The sequence below is a fragment of the Eleutherodactylus coqui genome, chromosome 1 (assembly GCF_035609145.1).
Source record: "Eleutherodactylus coqui strain aEleCoq1 chromosome 1, aEleCoq1.hap1, whole genome shotgun sequence".
Lineage (NCBI taxonomy): Eukaryota > Metazoa > Chordata > Amphibia > Anura > Eleutherodactylidae > Eleutherodactylus > Eleutherodactylus coqui.
Window position 1 is genome coordinate 306,065,797 of NC_089837.1, and position 24,212 is coordinate 306,090,008.

The window sequence follows — 24,212 nt, forward strand, 5'->3', positions numbered from 1 at the left end:
TATCCTTTTGCTCTGAGTATATATACTCATTGTAAAAAGAAAATCAAGCACCTAGAAGGAGCTGTCAGATCCTAATGAAGCTTTATTTGCGTGATTATATTGTTGATATAAGTAAGTGATTACAACATATATACACACACACGCATATATATATATATATATATATATATATATATATATATATATATATTGGATTTAAAATCTCTGCACTTCCCTGTTAAATGCTATGTTGTTGTCATGTTAAAAAATCTGACAAAGATGAATTATTTCAGATTTATTTCCTCCCTAAGGGCCCCTGCACACTAACGTTTTTCTCTTGCGTTTTTTTTTTTCACACTATATCACAGCATTTTTTTCACGTGAATGTCAAAAGGACTTTGTAATGTTAAAAGCAGCCCCCCAAATCTTTTCACCCGAGTACGGAAGTACTCAAAAATCGCGGTGCTTGATCGAGTAATTACTCGAAACGAGTATATTCACTCATCTCTAATCCTGATGAGAGAAAGTTTGCCTCCAGACTTTCTAGATAAACAGTCTACATTTCATTTTGTTTTTTAGGGGAATATGGTGAAATATGCAAGGGTTGTTTGAAACTTCCAAGCAAAAGAGAGTTACCTGTAGCCATACAGACTCTGAGAGCTGGCTGTTCAGAAAAACAGAAGCACTCATTTCTGGCAGAGGCGAGCATCATGGGACAGTTTGACCATCCAAACATCATACGTCTTGAAGGCGTTATCACTAGAGGTAAGAATAAAATGATGATAGGACAGATTACCCTTGATTTTTCACAAGGACAGGTTCCCCTTAATTACAAACTTCCATTTCATTTTGTTTTATCCCTGCATTATTTTGTCCAATCGAGTTAATACTTGGCAAGCATCCTTGTTTGTAGCTTTAGAAACTTTATATATCTCATCACTTATTCTTTATGTCACACCATTTCCTTTACATGCTGCATTTCAAGCAAATAGCTAATCCCAATATCTCTCTTGAGTCTATCGTACTGTAGTTTCATAGTACTGTATAACCTTAGCTTTATTAGGTCCCACCTTTTTTATCTCTATGTTATTATCTCTATATATTAGACATTTATAAAAATGCTTTTCTACTTCATAGGCAATACAATGATGACAGTTATGGAATATATGGGCAATGGTGTGCTGGATTCATTTTTGAGGGTATGTACCTATGCAATTGCTGTATAACCTTAAAATAATATTAGTAATTAATTATGTATGTTGTATTGGCACTAGAGATAAGCGAGCGTACTCACTAAGGCAAACTACTTGAGCGAGTAGTGCCTTATGCGAGTACCTGCCGGTCTCTAAAGATTTGGGTGGGCGGGGAGCGGCGGGGAAGAGCGGGGAGGAACGGTGGGAGATCTCTCTCTCACTCTCTCCCCCCGCTCCCCCCTGCTCACTCCTACAGCTCACCGCTCTCCCCCGCCGGCACCCGAATATTTTAAGATGAGCGGGCAGGTACTTGCATAAGGCACTACTCGCTCGAGTAGTTTGCCTTAGTGAGTACGCTCGCTCATCTCTAATTGTCACATTAATAAATACAGTATAACTGTAGGCTTTGGTTACAAAAGGTAGAGTTGATTATTTATTATGTTTGCTCTTGTGATGGATCCAAATGATTGGCACAACAGCATTGAGCCATGGTAGACCGGACCCATCAGGTTCAAGACATACAATGAGTGAGAGTATTTCCCATTTTATAGATACTGCGCAGTGAACAATATAATTTGCTAATTTGCATAGCTTTCTTTATCACCATTATTAACATAATGTTCATTTTGTCCATTAAATACATGTGATTTCTTTTCCAGTATTTTGTTTTCTATTTTTCTTCGAAGCTACATATAGTGCTAGCATTAAATAAACACTGACACCTTTTATCGATATCTAGCTAGAATACAAGGGTAGTTGTCCACTCAAAATCCTGCAGGTTTTAATCTGGATGTTTGTGTGCCACTTCAGGTTGTTGCATTATTCCATTTATAGATAGGAAATTAAAATTTCCTCCCTTTCAGCACTTACATAGAACATGAAAACGATGCTCGACAATAGCATGAAAGTGCCTGGGAAAACATAAAAGGTGCAAAGAAAATAGAAGGTTGGAGGTGGGAAAACAAAAGCAAAACATCAGAGAATTTTGTATGAGCTGATTATAACAGAACACAGAAAGCTTTTACAAGACAACTCAAATTAGCATATAAGCTTCAGGGTGCGTGATTGTGCAGGAGACACATTAGTATCAGTGTAATTCTTTCTATAGAATTCTATTCATACAACTTTACAGATGTTTGTCCTATTGGGGAACTGACAAAACAAAGAGAATGAATTGCAGTCTGTCTTTTATGTCACATTTTGTATTTTGTGTTAAATAACTGGTTTAGGGCTAATTCACAAGAGCGTGTTAGTGCAGCTAACTTACAAGCGCACAACTATTAGAACCAATGGATTCCTATGGAAACGTTCAGACAAAAGAATTTTAGGCTATGCATGACTAGGATATTTTTAGGACATGCATGACTGAAATCCCACAACTGAAATTCCCTGCTGTCTGAAAAAACAGGATCTGACTTATCTTTGGTGTGCGAGGTGCAGGAGTTCACACAGACCTCTATGGAAGCTGGATAACAAGAGCAGTGGGGTAGGGGTGGGGGTTTAGGTAAACATTCCGATTGTAGTTTAAACTTCTAAACAATGAGAATGGGAAAGGAAGGGAGATAAGGGGAGAGTGAGTGCTTCTGAGCTCCTTAAGGCCCCCTGTGGTATCCTGTGACGGATCTCCACTGTGGGAGCCGCCGCCCGGGAGCAGGAGCTGTCAGATGGATCTCCGCTGTCAGCCTATCTGACAGATAAGCTGACCGCGGAGAATCTCGGCAATTCACAGCATGCTGTGAATTGCCGTCCACGAACGGAGAATCGCAATGATCCTCCGCTCGTGGACAGGGGGCCGGCGCTTTCCATAGCAACGCTATGGAAAGATTCAGACAGCGTGATTTGCCAGCAATTTACTGCCGCCGGATTCATGCCTGTGGACTGGAGCCCAACACAGAAGCACATTTAAAATGTCCCGCTGTTAGCTCCTGCTAGTCTCCACGGGAATGAAGGGACTCCGCAGGGATTCACTTCATCACCCGGGCTTCCTCTCTTCCCAGCAGGGACTAATAGGAGTTTTAAATTTGCTGTGCAGCTGTCCCTGAACACCAGTGCATTCTTCCGCAGCGGAGAATGAGTAATTCCGCAAAGAGGAGAGAGATGGAATTTCTCTGTAGGGGAAAATGAGGCAATCCCCGCACAGGGAGAGAGAGGGGGTAAGGGCTATAGGGCCTACCCAAGGGATCCCTGCAAGCAGAGGAGGAGAGAGGGCAGGGCTAGAGGGAATCGCCCTCTAGTCCTTACCCGTCTAGCACTGCCATGGGGGAATTCCTGGGATAACCCCTCTAGCCCCTCCCTCTCTCCCTAGCCTTGTCATCACTCTCTCCCAGCTGCAAAGGAATTCCCCTGCAGGGGAAAATAAGGGAATCCCCAGCAGCAGGGAATTTCTTTCTTCTCCCCTGTAGGGGAACTTCTCTTTCCCTGCAGAGGGGATATCCTTCCAGCCCCACTGAGATGAAGGGAGTCCCCAGCGATGAAGGAAAGCCCTGGGGCAGCAGCAGTAGCACTTGTTTTCAGCGACATATTGCTCCCAATCATGTAAATTGGCAATTTTACTGCTAATTAAGCCTGGGACTTGTTAGCAGGAAATCACTAATTCACACGATTTTTAGCACAGTTAGCCACGTTTTTTTGGTCTGCGTAACTTCAGCGTTATTTTTATGCTCGTGAGAATGTGGCCTAGGTTTAATATTTTTGTTTTAAAACTATTTTTTTTACATATTGAAAGCATAGTTTGAGAATGTTAGGAACTTTTCACACAGGCCAAATATTTCCGTAATACCCAGCGGAATGTGTCTTTAAAAAAATTCCACACCAAACTCTGTGTAATTAAATGCAAATTTTAATGTGAAGTTACCAGTAGAATTCTGATTATTTCAAATTTGCATCAAAATCTGCAGGTTCAGCTAGCAGATTTTGCTGCGGAATTTGCAAATTCCATTGCAGTGCTGCTGAAATAATCGACCCGTGTGAAAGGTGCCTTAAAGTAAAACTCTACTTGTTTTCAATCTTCTCCAAAAATGTAGAGCATATACAAATTGAAGGCATATTGCAGAGAAAGAATATTTTCAGTAATTCTATAGGCCTCTGTTGTGGTAGAATAAGGGTGAAAGCTATATCAAATTCTTAGGGCTAAAATATCCAATAGTGTTTGTGCACGTTTTTGTGCATGTAAAACTCCCGCCCGCCAAACGTGATGAAATGAAGCCATTGATTTTAATGGGTTCATCCTCATGAGTGTGTTGCTTGCACTAGAAGAGATAGGTCTTGCCCCATCATTCTGCGTGTTACGCATAAAGCTGCAATAGAAGTCTATGGCAGGTTTAAAAAATCAAGCGGAAGGGAAAAGAAGACAGCTGGCCCTTATTAGGCTTTAAGTAACCATTCTATTCCACAGAAAGGGAGTAACACACACATGTGTGAACTAGCATACATTACTATGTGTGATTATTGCCATCTCAAAACCTTGTTCATGCACAAATACTCTCTGCAGCAGTGAGCATATTTGCGCACACGCTTGTTTATTGAGCCCTGTAGCATGTAATAAATTACAAATGATCACATATTTGCCAATCAGTATTATTTTTTTTTCATTTTCGGGAGAGCAAAATAGCTGCAAAAAACCTCCCAAAATTAGATGTTGATATCTTGAGATTTTATATGGGAATAATTGCTAGTTAGGTTGTCTTTCATGAATTAGGCTAGACCTTAAAACTCCAGCCAATCTAAATTATACAGCATAAAATGACATTTATAGAATAAGCTGATTCCAACCATGAGCATCATAGGCCCTTTCATTTTTCAACATGATAATCATTCATGCACAAGGCAAAATTAATAAAAAAAATATCCCTGCAAGGGCATACATAGAAACCATAGAGCCCAATAACTAAAGCCAGAATTGCCTCGCCTCCTTGTAGGGTTAACATAATCAATAAAAATAAAGTAAAGTAAAAGAGAAATAGAGTGCATTACAATGTTTTATCTTCATTCTACTCAGCAACAGTTGATTGACCTGTCCTCCGAGTCTTGACTTCACCCTTCCGAAACTCTCAGTGTGCTATGTTGTTACTGTGCTTACCTTCGGGGGCCGACTACACATAGGCAGACTTTTCCTAAAAGTGAGTCCTGCATGCCACTGAACCACATACTTTAGATCAGGACTGGTTGCTGGACTCAATGGGAGGAGTGGGAACCAAATGGTTTTGTAGGTGGAAGCAGGTGGGTGGCAATGAAAGTCTAGCTGGAATATCACAGTCAAGAATCAAGAGGTAACATAATGAATAGGGAGGCAGAGTTTCTGCTGAAGATTAGGAGACAGAACAATGGTGGCAGATCAGAAGGCAGAGCCATATGCCTCCGGTATTTAAGGGAATATCCATAGTGATCCAAGGCAGGGAAAAGTTAATAGGCAGAAATCTGGTGGTCTAGAGCAGAGAAATGGTTACTGGGAATATTCTTTGTGGTCTAGTATAGTAAGGGTTTAATGGGGTATATATTGTATTTGGTGGTCTAGAAAAGGTAAATTATGGCTATTTCTAGGACACAGGACAAAATTGCCACCTTCCCACACCTTTGTCTCTGTGTGGAATATTCTGGATATCCAAGGAAATTGCATTAAGGAAATATTAGAGAACTACAGGTCCTAGAATATTCAGATTGTTATGTGAAATTACAGGGAGGGGTATATATAAAACTACAACACCCCGCATGTCTAGATTCTTTTTGTTAGATATCAGAGGATATTACATGGAGGGGTATAGGAGGAGAGAACTACAGCTCCCAGCATTTGCCTAGCTTTCAGCTCTCATTTTTATAGAAAATGCTGAATACATCATTTCTCAACTGTCTTCTAAATTACAAAACTCAGCCTCCTGATGTCCCATGATCACCATTGCAGGTTTGTCACCACCAGTTATCACCTATACTGCTTCCCTCCTGGTGACATGATGGTTAAATCATTGCAAGTTCTTTTACCAATTGCTACATAATACTGTGAGCTCCGTCCATTCAAGCACTGATCACATCATGATGACAACATTGCAAGTCTTTCACTATATCTTTTATTCATTCCACTGGTGAGCATTACCGGCCCTGCAAGTTAGGAAGAAGTCTCCTGGACAGCCCATTCAAAAGGCATGAGAGAAGATTCCCTCACTTGTGCATATGAATACCCTCACATGAAGATATTTGCTGGTGTAAAAAGCCCACCCTCTCTCCAGCACTAAGTGCATGAGATTCTGATACCCTTCAGGTGCAGCGTCCGGTGAGTGAGCCCGCAGCCGAGGAGACAGCATGGCAGATAAGGCCTTGTCACGGGGCTCTACCATATCCTTCCCTGGTGTAGCACGGGATCCAACAAAATTACTGCTGGGGAATTTCACAGGGAAAACCCAATCTGCGGTTTACCCCTACAGTTCTTGTCGTCACTGGTGACTTCACTGTTCTGTCCTCTGCGGTGAATCCCAAAGTTGTAATAAAGAGTCCACACACACAGGGGTAACTTTCTGAGCAAAACGGTCGATAGAGCTTATTTACTTGAAGAACATATTAACCGTCCTTGAACATTACAGCCGCCAGCCAAATACAGGTGCCAAACAGATAATGGTGTGACAGGGAGGATTCACACGATGACAGAAGAAGCCAAAGTCCGAGTTATCTGTGGGGTTCTGCTCCCGGCGACTCTCATCACACTTTCTCTACAGCTCCTTACCAGCACACACTCACATTTGAAGCTGCAGTCAGCATTGTATGGTGGCTCCTCTAACTCTCTCTTTCAGAACTTCATACTAGCACTGAGTTGGCCTGGGTAAATTGGGCCCAAGGCGGAAAATAGGCCATCACTCAGCCTCCTCCATCTTGGGAATCCTCGTATGACAAGGCACACTTTCTCTTACTCAATAAAAGTTCCTCTCTTCTAGAGATGAGCAAGCATACTCGTCCGAGCTTGATACTTGTTCGAGTATTAGGGTGTTCGAGATGCTCGTTACTCGTAACGAGCACCACGCGGTGTTCGGGTTACTTTCATTTTCTTCCCTGAGAAATTTGCGTGCTTTTCTGGCCAATAGAAAGACAGGGAAGGCATTACAACTTCCCCCTGCAACGTTCAAGCCCTATACCACCCCCCTGCAGTGAGTGGCTGGAGAGATTAGGTGTCACCCGAGTATTAAAATCTGCCCCTCCCGCGGCTCGCCACAGATGCATTCTGACATTAGTTCAGGGAAAGTGGTATCTTGGTGGAGCTGCTATAGGGAGAGTGTTAGGAGTATTTTAGGTTTCAAGAACCCCAACGGTCCTTCTTAAGGCCATAGAAATCGCAGATCGCACCTATGTGCGATCTGCGATTTCTGTTCTCTTCTCTATATGCGCTCAATGGGGCCGGCGGCAGCAGCGCCGACCCCATTGAGAACATATAGAAGACAAATCATTCTTCTCTGCCACAGCTGTAACAGCTGTGGCAGAGAAGAACGATGTTTGCCCATTGAATTCAATGGAGCCAGCAATACAGCAGGTTCCACTGAAAGCAATGGGCTGCCGGCTAGCGCGGGATGAATTGTCGGGAAGGGCTTAAATATATAAGCCCTTCCCTGCAATTCATCCAGAAATGTGTTACAATAAAAATATATACCGGCGTATAAGGCGACGGGGCGTATAAGACGACCCCCCAACTGTCACCTTATACGCCGGCAATACAGTGGAGCAAAGAATAAAAATCATTACTCACTTCTTCTGACGTTCTGCGCCGCTCCTGCAGGCTGTCGCTCCCTCCTGGTCCACGGCAGAGCATTGCTTTCTGGACGCAGGGCTTGAAATCCCCGCCTCCAGAAACACAGCCAATCACAGCCATTCAATGACATCATTGTCATTGGCTGTGATTGGCTGAAGGCACGTGTGTTTCTGGAGGCGGGGATTTAAAGCCCTTCGTAGAGAAATCAATGCTCTGCCGGGAACCAGGAGGGAGCGACAGCCTGCAGCAGCACCGCAGAACGTCAGAAGAAGTGAGTAATGATTTTTATTCTTTGCTCCACTGTATTGCCGGCGTATAAGGTGACAGTTGGGGGGTCGTCTTATACGCCCCGTCGCCTTATACGCCGGTATATATTTTTATTGTAACACATTTCTGGATGAATTGCAGGGAAGGGCTTATATATTTAAGCCCTTCCCGACAATTCATCCCGCGATCGCCGGCAGCCCATTGCTTTCAGTGGAACCTGCTGTATTGCTGGCTCCATTGAATTCAGTGGGCAAACATCATTCTTCTCTGCCACAGCTGTTACAGCTATGGCAGAGGAGAACGATCTTTACGCTGACAGTGCGGGGGGTGGGGGGGTGGGGGGGCCCACTCTTGCCGCTATTGTGGCTTAATAGTGGGACCTGGGAACTTGAGATGCAGCCCAACATGTAGCCCCTCGCCTGCCCTATCCGTTGCTGTGTTGTTCCCATCACTTTCTTGAATTGCCCAGATTTTCACAAACGAAAACCTTAGCGAGCATCGGCGATACACAAAAATGCTCGGGTCGCCCATTGACTTCAATGGGGTTCGTTACTCGAAACGAACCCTCAAGCATTGCGAAAATTTCGTCCCGAGTAACGAGCACCTGAGCATTTTGGTGCTCGCTCATCTCTACTCTCTTCCCAAGACAGGCTCAACTACTTGCACTCTTGCGGACTTCTCACTTAGGCTCTTGCAAGACTGACTCCAACTAACTGACTCCCTCAGACTCTCTCGGATAGCATCTTTGCAAACACATATATCTAGCACGATCACATGCCAGACAACATACATTTCACAGACATAACCTAGACATTAACCCATTCAGTGCTGCAAAAGTGCACATCAAATGCATACAACAGAGAAGACACTGACAATACAAAGGCACAAGACAAACACTTAACATTATGGAGGGGTCCCGTTAACTCTGGGCCACTACAGTCCCCCCTACTTAGAACAACCTGACCCCAGCGCCTCTTCAAAACAGAGTTAATATCCGGAGTTGGTTGGTCTCAGTATTCTACTCACTTATCATTTTGGAGAACCATCTGCGCAGTTATGGAGTGTGCAAGAAGTAACTTTAAAGCGTACCCCCCTTTGGTTGCTTCTCAGAGCTTACCTATCTTGGTGAACTCAGACTACCTAAGACATCACTTTCTTTGTAAAGCACTAATGCATGACAGCGTGCATGAAAAGTGGTATAGCCATAACCATCAGACTATTACTGTTAGGCTGGATGGAATACAGAATTCACTAACATTCCTATGGAGCACTTACATAGTTCTTCTCCCCAAAGACTAAAGAAGACAGAAAAAGAATACATCACTGTGGCTAGACAAAGGAATAGAAAAGGGCGACTGGCAGGTATTGAAAAACAAGGGGCAAGTGGAATGACGATCACTTCCCCTGAATCTCTTGAAGAGTGGTAGCTAAAAGTCAATATCCCTAACCAAGTTGACTAAAGAAAAATGATAAAGAGGCTGTCTCCACTGTGGCAGATTAGATAGCAGACAGACACTGATGCACCTTAAGTGGATTAGTGGGGCATAGCATTCAAATCTCCTAACTCATTCAGGGACATACACTCATTGAAATGCAAGTAGTTTTACTTTGAATTAAACATTTGGGAAGGCAAAGTGCAGTAAAGTCTCTGCAAAAGAGTCCCATAACAAATAGGGTGCTTCCTTAACACCACGTCATCTACTTTTCTAGCTATTGCTTGATATCTGTATGCATGAGAGTTCTAAGTGGGGTTCCTGTTCTGTGTTATTGGTTTGAACAGTGATGTGTTCTGTCTGTGCAGGTGGCCAGACCTGAGGTCTGAACAGTCTTGTTCTGAGTGTAGGTGTGAACAGTGGCATGTCCTGTGTTTTGTACATCTCTCCAGGTACCTAAGGTGAAAACCGTGGGGCTGTCCTTATTAAGACGCCTACCCCGCTTTTAGGCAGGACTTCCCTACTACCCCTGATTAGTGATGGACAGATTTCCCCTTCTTTCTTTGCTTGGAGTGGTGTAATCTGTTCTAGTGTATACTGTGAGTGTGGTTGCAGTTTTGTTAGGATCTGCATCTGTGCTGAGGTGCGAGACTCTAGGGCCCCCCATACGTAACAATCCTGCTGCCAAATTGAATGTTCAAGAGGAAGACAGTCTTACTAAATGCAGCCAGAGCTACAGAGGGGCCACTATTAGTACATAGAGCTACAGAAGGGCCACTGTCACTTCTTAGGGTCACAGAGAGAGCACTATTACTGGCAACCCAACTTTGTATAGAGTAATTTTCTAGTAGTGTATATGATAACTTTTATTTGAGGATCTGGAACAACTACTAATTTAATCTCCAATTACAAAATTCCTGCATGTAAATAAGGAAAATAATACTAAATTTGATGTAAGGATTATTATGGATTTAAAGAATTATACTTTGCTAACATGATGCAAGATAATAGTATTTATCATTATGTATATCTCTTGCAGAAAACACATATGTGGTTAATTTTATGCGAAAAAAAAAAAACTGTTCTTGTGTTTTTACAGAAAAATGAGGGTCAATTCTCCATACCTCAACTTGTGGGGATGCTAACGGGTGTAGCCTCAGGAATGAAGTACCTAACAGAGATGAGTTACATTCACAAGTGTCTTGCTGCACATAAAGTCCTTGTCAATTCTAACCTGGTCTGCAAGATATCTGGGTTTCGACAGTTTCAAGACGATAAAGTAGACACTGTGTTTACCACCATGGTACGGAATGCAAATGTAAGAAAAACTGAAACTGTATAATATACCATTTCTTTGTGTGATTTGGTTTTTGTTTAGAGCTTGTTAACATGTAACCTTGGTTTCTAATCTAGGATGGAGCTGAGCTGGAGTGTGTATAATGCACGCAATGCATGGTCGCATGATACGCGGTAAATGGAGTCAATTAAAATACGTGGACTTTCATTGATCCAATAACATTAGTGTGTAAACACTACAAGTAGATACGCGTGTGAAAAAGTTTGTAGCATGCTCTATTTCACCGTGTATCACGTATGGGTAGTGTATGCAATGCTGTGCATACGCGATACATTGCGTATGGGCAACAATACATACGCAACTCTGCTATGAGACAGAGTGGGGAATTTTTTTAAAAAGACAAAAATCACACTGCGCATGACAGCGTGCATGAAATACATTGTCATGCGCAGTGCACTCGTTGCCTTACTGTATACAGCAATAGCTGGTTCTCCGCTGGCTCATACAGACCTTTAAAATGCTGTGTGACCCACACAACATTTTATGCATATGGTTGTGTGAATGAGCCATAACTATTGCTACCTTCAAAATTCGGTTGATACTATAGCAAATGCTACTGACATCCAAAAGATGAACAGGTAGAACATGCTGGTACTTATATTTTTACAAAATTAGGCTGGGATTACGTGACCGTGTGAGCTGGCGTGGCACGTGCAAATCTCTCTTGTGTGGGCATGCAGCAAGTGCGCAATCACATGCGTACTTGGAGCGTACCGCCAATGCCCATGCACTATCTTGGTGTATATGCACTCATAAAACGTGACAAGTAGAGATGAGCGAACGTACTCGTCCGAGCTTGATATTCGTGCGAATATTAGGGTGTTCGGGATGCTTGTTACTCGTAACGAGCACCACGCGGTGTTCTGGTTACTTTCAGTTTCCTCTCTGAGACGTTAGCGCGCTTTTCTGGCCAATTGAAAGACAGGGAAGGCATTACAACTTCCCCCTGTGACGTTCAAGCCCTATACCACCCCCCTGCAGTGAGTGGCTCGGAAGATCATATGTCACCCGAGTATAAAAGTCGGCCCCTCCCACGGCTCGCCACACATGCCTTGTGAGTTAGCTGAGGGAAAGTGCTGCTGCTGGTGCTGCTGTAGGGAGAGCGTTAGGAGTCAGTGTAGGCTTCAAGAACCCTAAAGGTCCTTCTTAGGGCCACATCTACCTGTGTGCAGGCTGCTGCTAGCAGTGTTTTTTGTTTTTTTTTTCTCAAAATCGGCAGTGCAGAGCATTGCACCCGGTATTAGGGACAGAAGTGGTGTATAGGCAGGGAGAGTGTTAGGAGTGAGTGTAGCCTTCAAGAACCTCAACGGTCCTTTCTAGGGCCAAATTTAAGCGTGTGCAGTACTGTGCTGGCTGCTGTTAGCAGTGTTGCATTTTTTTTTTTTTCTAAAAATCGTCTGTGCAGAACATTGCACCCTCCATTGATACTACAGGGACAGAATTGTGTAGGCAGGGCCACAACACAGTTATTGTTCATTGAATATACGCAGTGGGTCCTTCCCTTTGCAAAAAAGGAAAAGAAATTATATTTGGCCTGCCTGTGTGTCAGTCCTAAGGTCTCCGTGTACGTGTGTGCTGCGTGGACAACGTACAAAAATCAGACGCAACCAGCTACGGTTTACTGCAGGCTTGCGCCATTGTCTTTCCTGACTGGCAAATGCCTGCTCTGCTAGAGTTAATAACTCTGCTACACTAAAGTTGTGTGTCACTTTTTCAGGGCCACACTACAGTTCTAAAAGTTATTGTTCATTGAATATACGCAGTGGGTCCTTCCCTTTGCAAAAAAGGAAAAGAAATAATATTTGGCCTGCCTGTGTCAGTCCTAAGGTCTCCGTGTACGTGTGTGCTGCGTGGACAACGTACAAAAATCAGACGCAACCAGCTACGGTTTACTGCAGGCTTGCGCCATTGTCTTTCCTGACTGGCAAATACCTGCTCTGCTAGAGTTAATAACTCTGCTACACTAAAGTTGTGTGTCACTTTTTCAGGGCCACACTACAGTTCTAAAAGTTATTGTTCATTGAATATACGCAGTGGGTCCTTCCCTTTGCAAAAAAGGAAAAGAAATTATATTTGGCCTGCCTGTGTCAGTCCTAAGGTCTCCGTGTACGTGTGTGCTGCGTGGACAATGTACAAAAATCAGACGCAACCAGCTACGGTTTACTGCAGGCTTGTGCCATTGTCTTTCCTGACTGGCAAATACCTGCTCTGCTAGAGTTAATAACTCTGCTACACTAAAGTTGTGTGTCACTTTTTCAGGGCCACACTACAGTTCTAAAAGTTATTGTTCATTGAATATACGCAGTGGGTCCTTCCCTTTGCAAAAAAGGAAAAGAAATTATATTTGGCCTGCCTGTGTCAGTCCTAAGGTCTCCGTGTACGTGTGTGCTGCGTGGACAACGTACAAAAATCAGACGCAACCAGCTACGGTTTACTGCAGGCTTGCGCCATTGTCTTTCCTGACTGGCAAATACCTGCTCCGCTAGAGTTAATAACTCTGCTACACTAAAGTTGTGTGTCACTTTTTCAGGGCCACACTACAGTTCTAAAAGTTATTGTTCATTGAATATCCGCAGTGGGTCCTTCCCTTTGCAAAAAAGGAAAAGAAATTATATTTGGCCTGCCTGTGTCAGGCCTAAGGTCTCCGTGTACGTGTGTGCTGCGTGGACAACGTACAAAAATCAGACGCAACCAGCTACGGTTTACTGCAGGCTTGCGCCATTGTCTTTCCTGACTGGCAAATACCTGCTCTGCTAGAGTTAATAACTCTGCTACACTAAAGTTGTGTGTCACTTTTTCAGGGCCACACTACAGTTCTAAAAGTTATTGTTCATTGAATATACGCAGTGGGTCCTTCCCTTTGCAAAAAAGCAAAAACATTATATTTGGCCTGCAGGCTTGCGCCAATTTATTTCCTGCCTGGGAAATCAAATCACTGGTAATACATCATGCTGAGGGGTAGGGGTAAGCCTAGAGGACGTGGACGTGGACGTGGCCGAGGACGCGTAGGCCCAAGTGAGGGTGTGGGCACAGGCCGAGCTCCTGATCCAGGTGTGTCGCAGCCGACTGCTGCGCGATTAGGAGAGAGGCACGTTTCTGGCGTCCCCACATTCATCGCCCAATTAATGGGTCCACGCGGGAGATGTTTATTAGAAAATGAGCAGTGTGAGCAGGTCCTGTCCTGGATGGCAGAAAGTGCTTCGAGCAACCTATCGTCCAGCCACAGTTCTGCGCCGTCCACTGCTGCAAATCCGAATCCTCTGTCTGCTGCTCCTCTTTCCTCCCAGCCTCCTCACTCCACTACAATGACACATGCTCAGGAGCGGGAACACTCCCAGGAACTGTTCTCGGGCCCCTGCTCAGATTGGGCAGCAGTGGTTCCTCTCCCACCAGAGGAGTTTATCGTCACTGATGCCCAACCATTCGAAAGTTCCCGGGGTCCGGGGGATGAGGCTGGGGACTTCCGCCAACTGTCTCAAGAAGTTTCTGTGGGTGAGGAGGACGATGACGATGAGACACAGTTGTCTTGCAGTGAGGTAGTAGTAAGGGCAGTAAGTCCAAGGGAGCAGCGCACAGAGGATTCGGAGGAAGAGCAGCAGGACGATGAGGTGACTGACCCCACCTGGTGTGCAACGCCTACTCAGGACAGGTCTTCAGAGGGGGAGGCAAGGGCATCAGCAGGGCAGGTTGCAAGAGGCAGTGTGGTGGCCAGGGGTAGAGGCAGGGCCAGACCGAATAATCCACCAAGTGTTTCCCAAAGCACACCCTCGCGCCATGCCACCCTGCAGAGGCCGAGGTGCTCTAAGGTCTGGCAGTTTTTCACAGAGACGCCTGACGACCGACGAACAGTGGTGTGCAACCTTTGTCGCGCAAAGCTCAGCCGGGGAGCCAACACCAACAGCCTCACCACCACCAGCATGCGCAGACATATGATGGCCAAGCACCCCACAAGGTGGGACGAAGGCCGTTCACCGCCTCCGGTGTGCACCGCTGCCTCTCCCCCTGTGCCCCAACCTGCCACTGAGATCCAACCTCCCTCTCAGGACACAGGCACAACCGTCTCATGGCCTGCACCCACACCCTCACCTCCGCTGTCCTCGGCCCCATCCAGCAATGTCTCGCACCGCACCGTCCAGCCGTCGCTAGCGCAACTGTTGAAGCGCAAGCGCAAGTACGCCGCCACGCAGCCGCACGCTCAAACGTGTCTTGAGATGCTGCCGTATAGGGTTGTGGAAACGGAGTCCTTCAAAGCTATGATGGCGGCAGCGGCCCCGCGCTACTCAGTTCCCAGTCGCCACTACTTTTCCCGATGTGCCGTCCCAGCCCTGCACGACCACGTCTCCCGCAACATTGTACGCGCCCTCACCAATGCGGTTAGTGGCAAGGTCCACTTAACTACGGACACGTGGACAAGCACAGGCGGCCAGGGCCACTACATCTCCCTGACGGCACATTGGGTGAATTTAGTGGAGGCTGGGACAGAGTCAGAGCCTGGGACCGCTCACGTCCTACCCACCCCCAGAATTGCGGGCCCCAGCTCGGTGGTGGTATGTTCGGCGGTGTATGCTTCTTCCACTAAAGCACCCTCCTCCTCCTCCTCCTCAACCTCTGTCTCGCAATCTAGATGTGTCAGCAGCAGCAGGACGTCGCCAGCAGTCGGTGTCGCGCGGCGTGGCAGCACAGCGGTGGGCAAGCGTCAGCAGGCCGTGCTGAAACTACTCAGCTTAGGAGATAGGAGGCACACGGCCCACGAACTGCTGCAGGGTCTGACAGAGCAGACCGACCGTTGGCTTGCGCCGCTGAGCCTCCAACCGGGCATGGTCGTGTGTGACAACGGCCGTAACCTGGTGGCGGCTCTGCAGCTCGGCAGCCTCACGCACGTGCCATGCCTGGCCCACGTCTTTAATTTGGTGGTTCAGCGCTTTCTGAAAAGCTACCCACGCTTGTCAGACCTGCTCGTAAAGGTGCGCCGGCTCTGCGCACATTTCCGCAAGTCCCACACGGACGCTGCCACCCTGCGCACCCTGCAACATCGCTTTAATCTGCCAGTGCACCGACTGCTGTGCGGCGTGCCCACATGGTGGAACTCTACGCTCCACATGTTGGCTAGGCTCTATGAGCAGCGTAGAGCTATAGTGGAATACCAACTCCAACATGGGCGGCGCAGTGGGAGTCAGCCTCCTCAATTCTTTTCAGAAGAGTGGGCCTGGTTGGCAGACATCTGCCAGATCCTTCGAAACTTTGAGCAGTCTACCCAGGTGGTGAGCGGCGATGCTGCAATCATTAGCATCACCATTCCTCTGCTATGCATCTTGAGAAGTTCCCTGCAAACCATAAAGGCAGCCGCTTTGCGCTCGGAAACAGAGCCGGGGGAAGACAGTATGTCGCTGGATAGTCAGAGCACCCTCCTGTCTATATCTCAGCGCGTTCAGGAGGAGGAGGAGGAGGAGGATGAGGAGGATGAGGAGGAGGGGGAAGAGACAGCTTGGCCCACTGCCAAGCATGGTACCCATGCTGCTTGCCTGTCATCATTTCAGCATGTATGGCCTGAGGAGGAGGAGGAGGAGGAGGAGGATCCTGAAAGTGATCTTCCTAGTGCGGACAGCCATGTGTTGCGTACAGGTACCCTGGCACACATGGCTGACTTCATGTTAGGATGCCTTTCTCGTGACCCTCGCATTCAACGCATTCTGGCCACTACGGATTACTGGGTGTACACACTGCTCGACCCACGCTATAAGGAGAACCTTCCCAGTCTCATTCCCGAAGAAGAAAGGGGTTCGAGAGTGTTGCTATACCACAGGACCCTTGCGGACAAGCTGATGGTAAAATTCCCATCCGACAGCGCTAGTGGCAGAAGGCGCAGTTCCGAGGGCCAGGTAGCAGGGGAGGTGCGTAGATCGAGCAGCATGTACAGCCCAGACAGTGCAACAGTCTTTAAGGGCCTGGTCAGCTTTATGGCTCCCCAGCAAGACTGTGTCACCGCTCCCCAGTCAAGGCTGAGTCAGCGGGAGCACTGTAAAAGGATGGTGAGGGAGTACGTAGCCGATCGCACGACCATCCTCGGTGACGCCTCTGCCCCCTACAACTATTGGGTGTCGAAGCTGGACACGTGGCCTGATCTAGCGCTGTATGCCCTGGAGGTGCTTGCTTGTCCTGCGGCTAGCGTCTTGTCGGAGAGGGTGTTTAGTGCGGCTGGGGGAATCATCACAGATAAGCGTACCCGCCTGTCAACCGACAGTGCCGACAGGCTAACACTCATCAAGATGAACAAAGCCTGGATTTCCCCAGACTTCTCTTCTCCACCAGCGGACAGCAGCGATACGTAAGCAATACGTAGGCTGCACCCGTGGATGGAAGCTACGTTCTCTCTCACCATCCAAAACGGGGACATTTCTGCTTCATCAATCTGTGTCTAATATTCCTCCTCCTCCTCCTGCTCCTCCTCCTGAAACCTCACGTAATCACGCTGAACGGGCAATTTTTCTTAGGGCCACAAGGCTCACTCATCTAATTTTTCGAAACAATTTTTATATGTTTCAATGCTCTTAAAAGCGTTGAAACTTTAACTTGAACCAATTTTTCGTTAAACTGGGCTGCCTCCAGGCCTAGTTACCACTTAAGCCACATTAACCAAAGCGATTAATGGGTTTCACCTGCCATCTTGGTTGGGCATGGCCAATTTTTACTGAGGTACATTAGTACTGTTGGTACACCAATTTTTTGGGGCCCTCACCTACAGTGTAATCATAGCAATTTGTATGTTCTTCGCCTGCACTCATGGTACAGAAGTGTGTGTGGGGTTGGCCTACACTTTAGCTACATAAATGTAACTTGGGCCTTGGCTATACTGCAGCTACTGAAATGGAACTAAGACTGCGCTCCCACTATACTGCTGCTTCGGAATTGTTACTGGGGCCTGTCTTGAGTGCTACTATTACTGACATGGAACGAAGACTGCGCTCCCGCTATACTGCTGCTTCGGAATTGTTACTGGGGCCTGTCTTGAGTGCTACTATTGCTGACATGGAACGAAGACTGCGCTCCCGCTATACTGCTGCTTCGGAATTATTACTGGGGCCTGTCTTGAGTGCTACTATTGCTGACATGGAACGAAGACTGCGTTCCCACTATAATGCTGCTAGTGATATGTTAGTGGGGCCTGTCCTAATGCTACTGCTGAAATGTTACGAATTCTGGACTCTGCCTATACCGCTGCTAATGGTATGTCTCTGGGGTGTGGAAACAGAGGCTTCCCAAAGACATGATGGCGGCGAGGCCATTTCCCACCAACGCGGTTACTGTTAAGGTGCATATAACCACGGACACGTGGAGAGGACACGTAGTGCCTCAAAAACATCCCCTTCCTCCTCCAACAGGGAAAACATTCTTGGCAAATGCCTTTGCATTGGTTCGTCTGGTGGCAGTCCAAGAATTTCACCTTTACCGACACTACAAGAGAGCCCCCCCACCATCCCCCCGCCACGGCCCACTTAATCCTGGCCACATTCCGAAAACCAACAAAATAAAACCGCGCTACTAGGTCCGCAGTCACCACCACATTACCACCAACGCAGTTACTGTTAAGGTGCATATAACCACGGACACGTGGAGAGGACACGTAGTGCCTCAAAAACATCCCCCTCCTCCTCCAACAGGGAAAACATTCTTGGCAAATGCCTTTGCATTGGTTCGTCTGGTGGCAGTCCAAGAATTTCACCTTTACAGACACTACAAGAGAGCCCCCCCACCATCCCCCCGCCACGGCCCACTTAATCCTGGCCACATTCCGAAAACCAACAAAATAAAACCGCGCTACTAGGTCCGCAGTCACCACCACATTACCACCAACGCGGTTACTGTTAAGGTACATATTACCAGTCTGACTGGGGCATGCAGAGACACCTTGACAGAATGAATAGTGTGTGGCACATAGGTTCCCCATTGCTATGCCCACGTGTGCAGCTCCTGATGGCGGTGGCACAGGATTCTATTTCTCATTGCTTCTGTACAGCATTGTGGGCTATCGTCCCGCCCCTTTTAAAGAGGGTCGCTGCCTAGCCGTGCCAACCCTCTGCAGTGTGTGCCTGCAGTTCCTCCTCATGGCAGACGCACTTCTAAATAGACATGAGGGTGGTGTGGCATGAGGGCAGCTGAAGACTGCGCAGGGACACTTTGGTGTGCGCTGTGGGGGGGAGGGGGGGTGGTTGGTCAGCATGTAACCCAGGAGAAGTGGCAGTGGAGTGTCATGCAGGCAGTGATTGTGCTTTGTTGGAGGTAGTGTGGTGCTTAGCTAAGGTATGCCATGCTAATGAGGGCTTTTCAGAAGTAAAAGTTGTTGGGAGGGGGGGAGGCCCACTCTTGCCGCTATTGTGGCTTAATAGTGGGACCTGTGAACTTGAGATGCAGCCCAACACGTAGCCCCTCGCCTGCCCTATCTGTTGCTGTGTCGTTCCCATCACTTTCTTGAATTGCCCAGATTTTCACACATGAAAACCTTAGCGAGCATCGGCGAAATACAAAAATGCTCGGGTCGCCCATTGACTTCAATGGGGTTCGTTACTCGAAACGAACCCTCGAGCATCGCGAAAAGTTCGTTCCGAGTAACGAGCACCCGAGCATTTTGGTGCTCGCTCATCTCTAGTGACAAGATATTGCATGCTGTGATTTGTTTCATGTGAGTAATAGGCCCCCTGAACACAGGGCAGAAATTCTGCAGAGGGATTTCCCACAAAATTTCTGCCTGTGCTCGCATACATAGGATTGTATTGCAAAACACAATCCTATGCACACAGCCGCAATTTGTCCGCATGAAAACACACACGGAAAACAAATCACAGCATGTTCTATTTCTGTGCGGGGTCTTGCAGAGGCCCGCACAGAAAAGTCAGTGGTGACCGGTCGGCTCCTCTCTGCACATGCGCCGGCTGGCAGAATTCTCGCAGCGGGATCTGACCCGGCTGTCTGCAGGCGGCCATACTCATGCAAAAAAATGCTGTTGTATGTGGACCAATGCAAATTAATGGGCTATTAGGATTGCAAGGAGAATACACCCATATGAGAGTAGCCTTAAAGGGGACCTGTCCCTACTCCTGACTTGTCTGCTTTAGTGAATACATTCCCATGAAATAGCAGTTCTAGAGCATTGCATTCTCTGTTATTTGTCAGAACAGAAACCTCCACAAATCCTCAGAAAAGAACCTCCAGAATACTTATATCATGTGGAATAAATAAGAGAGACATGTCCACACAGATAACAGATACTCTTTAAATCACTTCTAAGGCCTGCTGCACACGGGCGATTTGCATTGCGAAATCCAGAGCGGGATTAGGCCTCAGGATTCTGCAGCAAAATCAGCCCATAGCATGCTATGAAAAAACATGATTTCCTGCCCAAGAGCGGAAATCAATTGCGAATTTCCACTCGCCGGGGAGAAATCGGAGCATGCTGTGATTTTGTGCAGGCTACGCACGGCTGGCTTCCATAGCAGTCAATGGAAGCCGTCCATCCCACGGCCATTCTGCAATCATTGCAGAATGGCCGCAGGAGCCGCATCATCACTATAGTGATGGCGCTGCGTCCTCTCAGCTGCGCATGTTATGGCCTGCTCTACGGTTGGTACATTCGCAGCAGAGAGAGCCACGTCATCACCATAGCAACGGCGTGGCGTCCTCTGTACTGCGCATGTGCTGGCCAGCGTTCTGGCCGACACATTTGCAGTAGAGGAGAAGATGCCGGACAGGTTAGCTGGGGGCACCAGGTCAAACTCCGCTGCGGGAATCCTACATGCGGGGTCTGACTCGCCCGTGTGCAGGTGGCCTTAGTCCTATAATTATATCAGATTTTCCTAAGCATTCTGTCCTATATTTATAATCACAGTACCCTCACAATAGCTACTACCACCATATATTATTTAATGTTTCTTCATTCATATAAGAAAACGTAAAAAAATATCTGACATGTCATAGTGACATTGCAAGCAGAAACACATGGCAACAGCCTTCATATGCGTCTAATATCTGAATAAAGGTGCATAACTCTTGTATATACTAATCATATACAAGTTTAAGGACTGAGTCGGACAGGCATTTTTATGTGTGTATGTTATTTGCATTTGCGATCCGCATCTATATAGAACCAATGCATTTCAATGACAGCGGTCAGATGTCCAATATTTACCTGCGCACAAAAATGCACAGCGGTAAATGTAGAGCAGTGGATTTTAAAATGCAAGTAACTGCGGCATGCGTCTTTTTTGGATATGAAACCCCTGGATGCTGTCACATCCAGGGGTTTCAGCTTATGCTCAGTGGGGCCGGCGGCAGTAGCGCTGACCCCATTAGAGAACATATAGTGAAGATTGCGATTCTCTGGCACAGCTGTGAAAGCTGTGGCACAGGAGCGTGATGTTCCCCCATTGAATTTAATGGAGCCGGCGCTACAGCCGGCTCCTTTTTAAGCAATGGGCTGCTGGCAAGCCTTGCAGTGATTTTCGGGAAAGGGCTATAAATATAAGCCCTTCCCTGAAAATTATCCCTAAGGCCTCGGTCAGACGGGCGTTTTTTCGTGCGATTTGCGCATGCGCATGCGATCTGCGCATAAATAGAACCATTGCTTCGCAATGGCATCGGACACATGGCCGCTTTTTATGCGGATGTCCGATAAATTATAGGACACGAGGAATCACAGATCTCAGCTATTGAATGACAGCTGAGAGCTGCCACTGATTGGTCCCTGCGCTGAGCCAATCAGAGGCAGCACTCACTCACCCAATCATGAATTCATGAATGGGTAAGTGAGAGCTGCCTCTGACTGGTGAGGGCTGTAACCAATCAGAGGTAGCTCATTCAGCAGGCGGGGATTTTAAATCCCCGCCTGCTGAATACTACACAGAGCAGTTCAGGAGAACTGCCGGCCGGCCGCGGCTGAACTCCGGCTGCAGGGACAAGGTGAGTATATATTTATTTTTTCTTTTTACACATTTTTGGATGATTTTCAGGGAAGAGCTTATATTTTTAAGCCCTTCCCGAAAATTCATCCCGCGCTCACCGCCAGCCCATTGCTTTCAATGGAGCCGGCTGTATTGCCGGCTCCATTGAATTGCAATGGGTTGAACAGCACTCCTTTGATCGGGGCCTTTTTACCGAAAACGCTGCTAGCTGCAGATTTTTCGGGCGATTTTTCGGCCCCGGTCACGCGATTTGCGGATGCGCATCCGTCATGCGATCCGCAAATCGCGGCAAAAAACGACCATCTGACTGAGCCCTAAGGCCTCATGTCCACGGGGAAAATCAGGCCCGCTACGGATTCTACATGGAGAATCTGCAGCGGGTCCCTCCTGCCCCGCGGACATGAGCGCTGAAAATAGGAATTTAAAAGAATTTACCCATCCGTAGCGGGCGGGGAAAGTCTTCTCTTCCTCACGGCCGGATCTTCTTTTTTCGGCCGGCGGATGAACTCGTCACGGCTGCGGCGTGTCGCCGGCACGTCGCCGACGTGCCGCGCGCATGCGCCGGGCACATCCGCCGAGCCGAAGCAAGAAAGATGCGGCCGTGAGGAAGAGAAGACCTTCCCGGTCCGCTCCGGATGGGTAAATTCTTTTAAATTCCTATTTTAGGTCTCCCGCGGATCCGGACGGCTTCCATAGGCTTCAATAGAAGCCCGCGGGAGCCGTCCCCGCGGGAGACCCGCATGAAAATGGAGCATGGTCCAGATTTTGTCATGCTCCATTTTTTTTAAAATCCCTTTTATTGACCATCCGCGGGTATTTATCTACCCCGCGGGTGGTCAATGCATCCCTATGGGGTGCGGATCCGCGCGCGGGAGAAGAGTTAAAATCCGCCGCGGATTTTAATTCTTATTTTGCCCGTGGACATGAGCCCTTAGGGCTACTGCACATTTGCATTTTTCTTGTGTGTTTTTCTTCACGTGATATTGCTGCGTGTTTTCCACCTGCTTGTCAATGGGACTTTGTAATCTTAAAAACGCATCGCACAAAAATTGCAAAGCACCAACTTGCGATGCGTGAAAAAAATGTGCAAGAAAAATGCATGTGCAGGAGCCCTAAAATGTGTAAAAAATAAAAAATATATATATACTCACCTCTCCGCAACTGCTGGGGCTGAGGCGCATCCAGCCGGGTCTACTCCCTGCACTGCTCTGAAGTGCTTTCAGCAAGCGGGGACTGCCTCTGATTGGCTTAGCACTCAGCTATTGAATGACAGTACATATCTTGCACATATTTTGATCAAAGCATATAGGTCATTCTACCACGCCCAGGTATCTATGCTTACGGATGGGCCCAACACTAACAGATACCTCTCTTTTGGGCCTGATCCTCCAATTGCAGCAGATGTTGTATTCTCCTTTCACCCATTGGTCCCAAGCCTTTTTAATTAGACTGTATAGCTTGGTATCCAACTTTCCCTGAATTCAATTGAATGCTTAGGCCTAAAGAGAGGTGTCTGCTAAAAGTAAGAAGGCCATCTTTCCCAAGTCATTCTAATTAAACCATATACCCTAGTATCCTACAACCCTGAATCAATTGGATTCTGTTGGTCAATAGTACTAAACTGGGTATAGGTGTGACCGTCTTAGAGAAGCACAAAACATCAGTGGATTAACTCAATTTCTGTATTTTATTGAAACCAGCATATGTAAACAGGGCTATGGAACCCCTTCCTCAATTTTTACTGGGGATACACATCCAGAAGTGTGGACACCGTTCGGACATGTGTCCTGTTAACAGAGAAATGGAGTACTGATTGGTGAGGTTTCAGGTGCTGAGATCCCCACTGAACCTAGTACGACTTTTTATGGAACCCATACACTGCTCCAAACAAGGACGAAAAGAGCCAACAGGCATTGTTTGAGTCCACTTGTCAGTGAAGTTCCTGGCACCCGAACTCCTACCAATTTAAGTCTAACATTTTACTATCATGTGAGTTTGTAATAGTTTAATTGCAGTATACTTTAAAGCATTATAAAACTTTCAGGTGACTTTTCAGAAGAAAGCTGATGTGCGTATATAAGGTATAACACTATTCCTGGTCATTATATAAATTTGTGTCCTGGTTTATTATAGCTCTTTTACCTACTGTTGGCTCAATTTTTATTAGTCAGTTTTCCCTGAGATCAGCTCCAGAATACGAAGAAACCTGCTTCTATGATGTTTCTCACACACAGCATACACAGAGAAAACCTGCTCCCCTATCTCTCTGTAGCACACCCATAGATGCAGCAGCAGGGAGCACGTTAT

At 46.8% G+C, this 24,212-nt stretch overlaps 1 protein-coding gene across 1 annotated transcript in view; it reads left to right on the top strand.

Annotated features, from left to right (window-relative positions):
- The window catches only part of EPHA10 (EPH receptor A10), a 720,654-nt gene that overhangs the window by 662,129 nt on the left and 34,313 nt on the right, over window positions 1-24,212 (top strand). Inside the window, exons 13-15 of the mRNA XM_066574828.1 lie at window positions 559-744; window positions 1,117-1,178; window positions 10,696-10,899. Of these exons, the coding sequence (XP_066430925.1) occupies window positions 559-744; window positions 1,117-1,178; window positions 10,696-10,899 (452 nt within the window). The remainder of the gene's footprint in view (window positions 1-558; window positions 745-1,116; window positions 1,179-10,695; window positions 10,900-24,212) is intronic.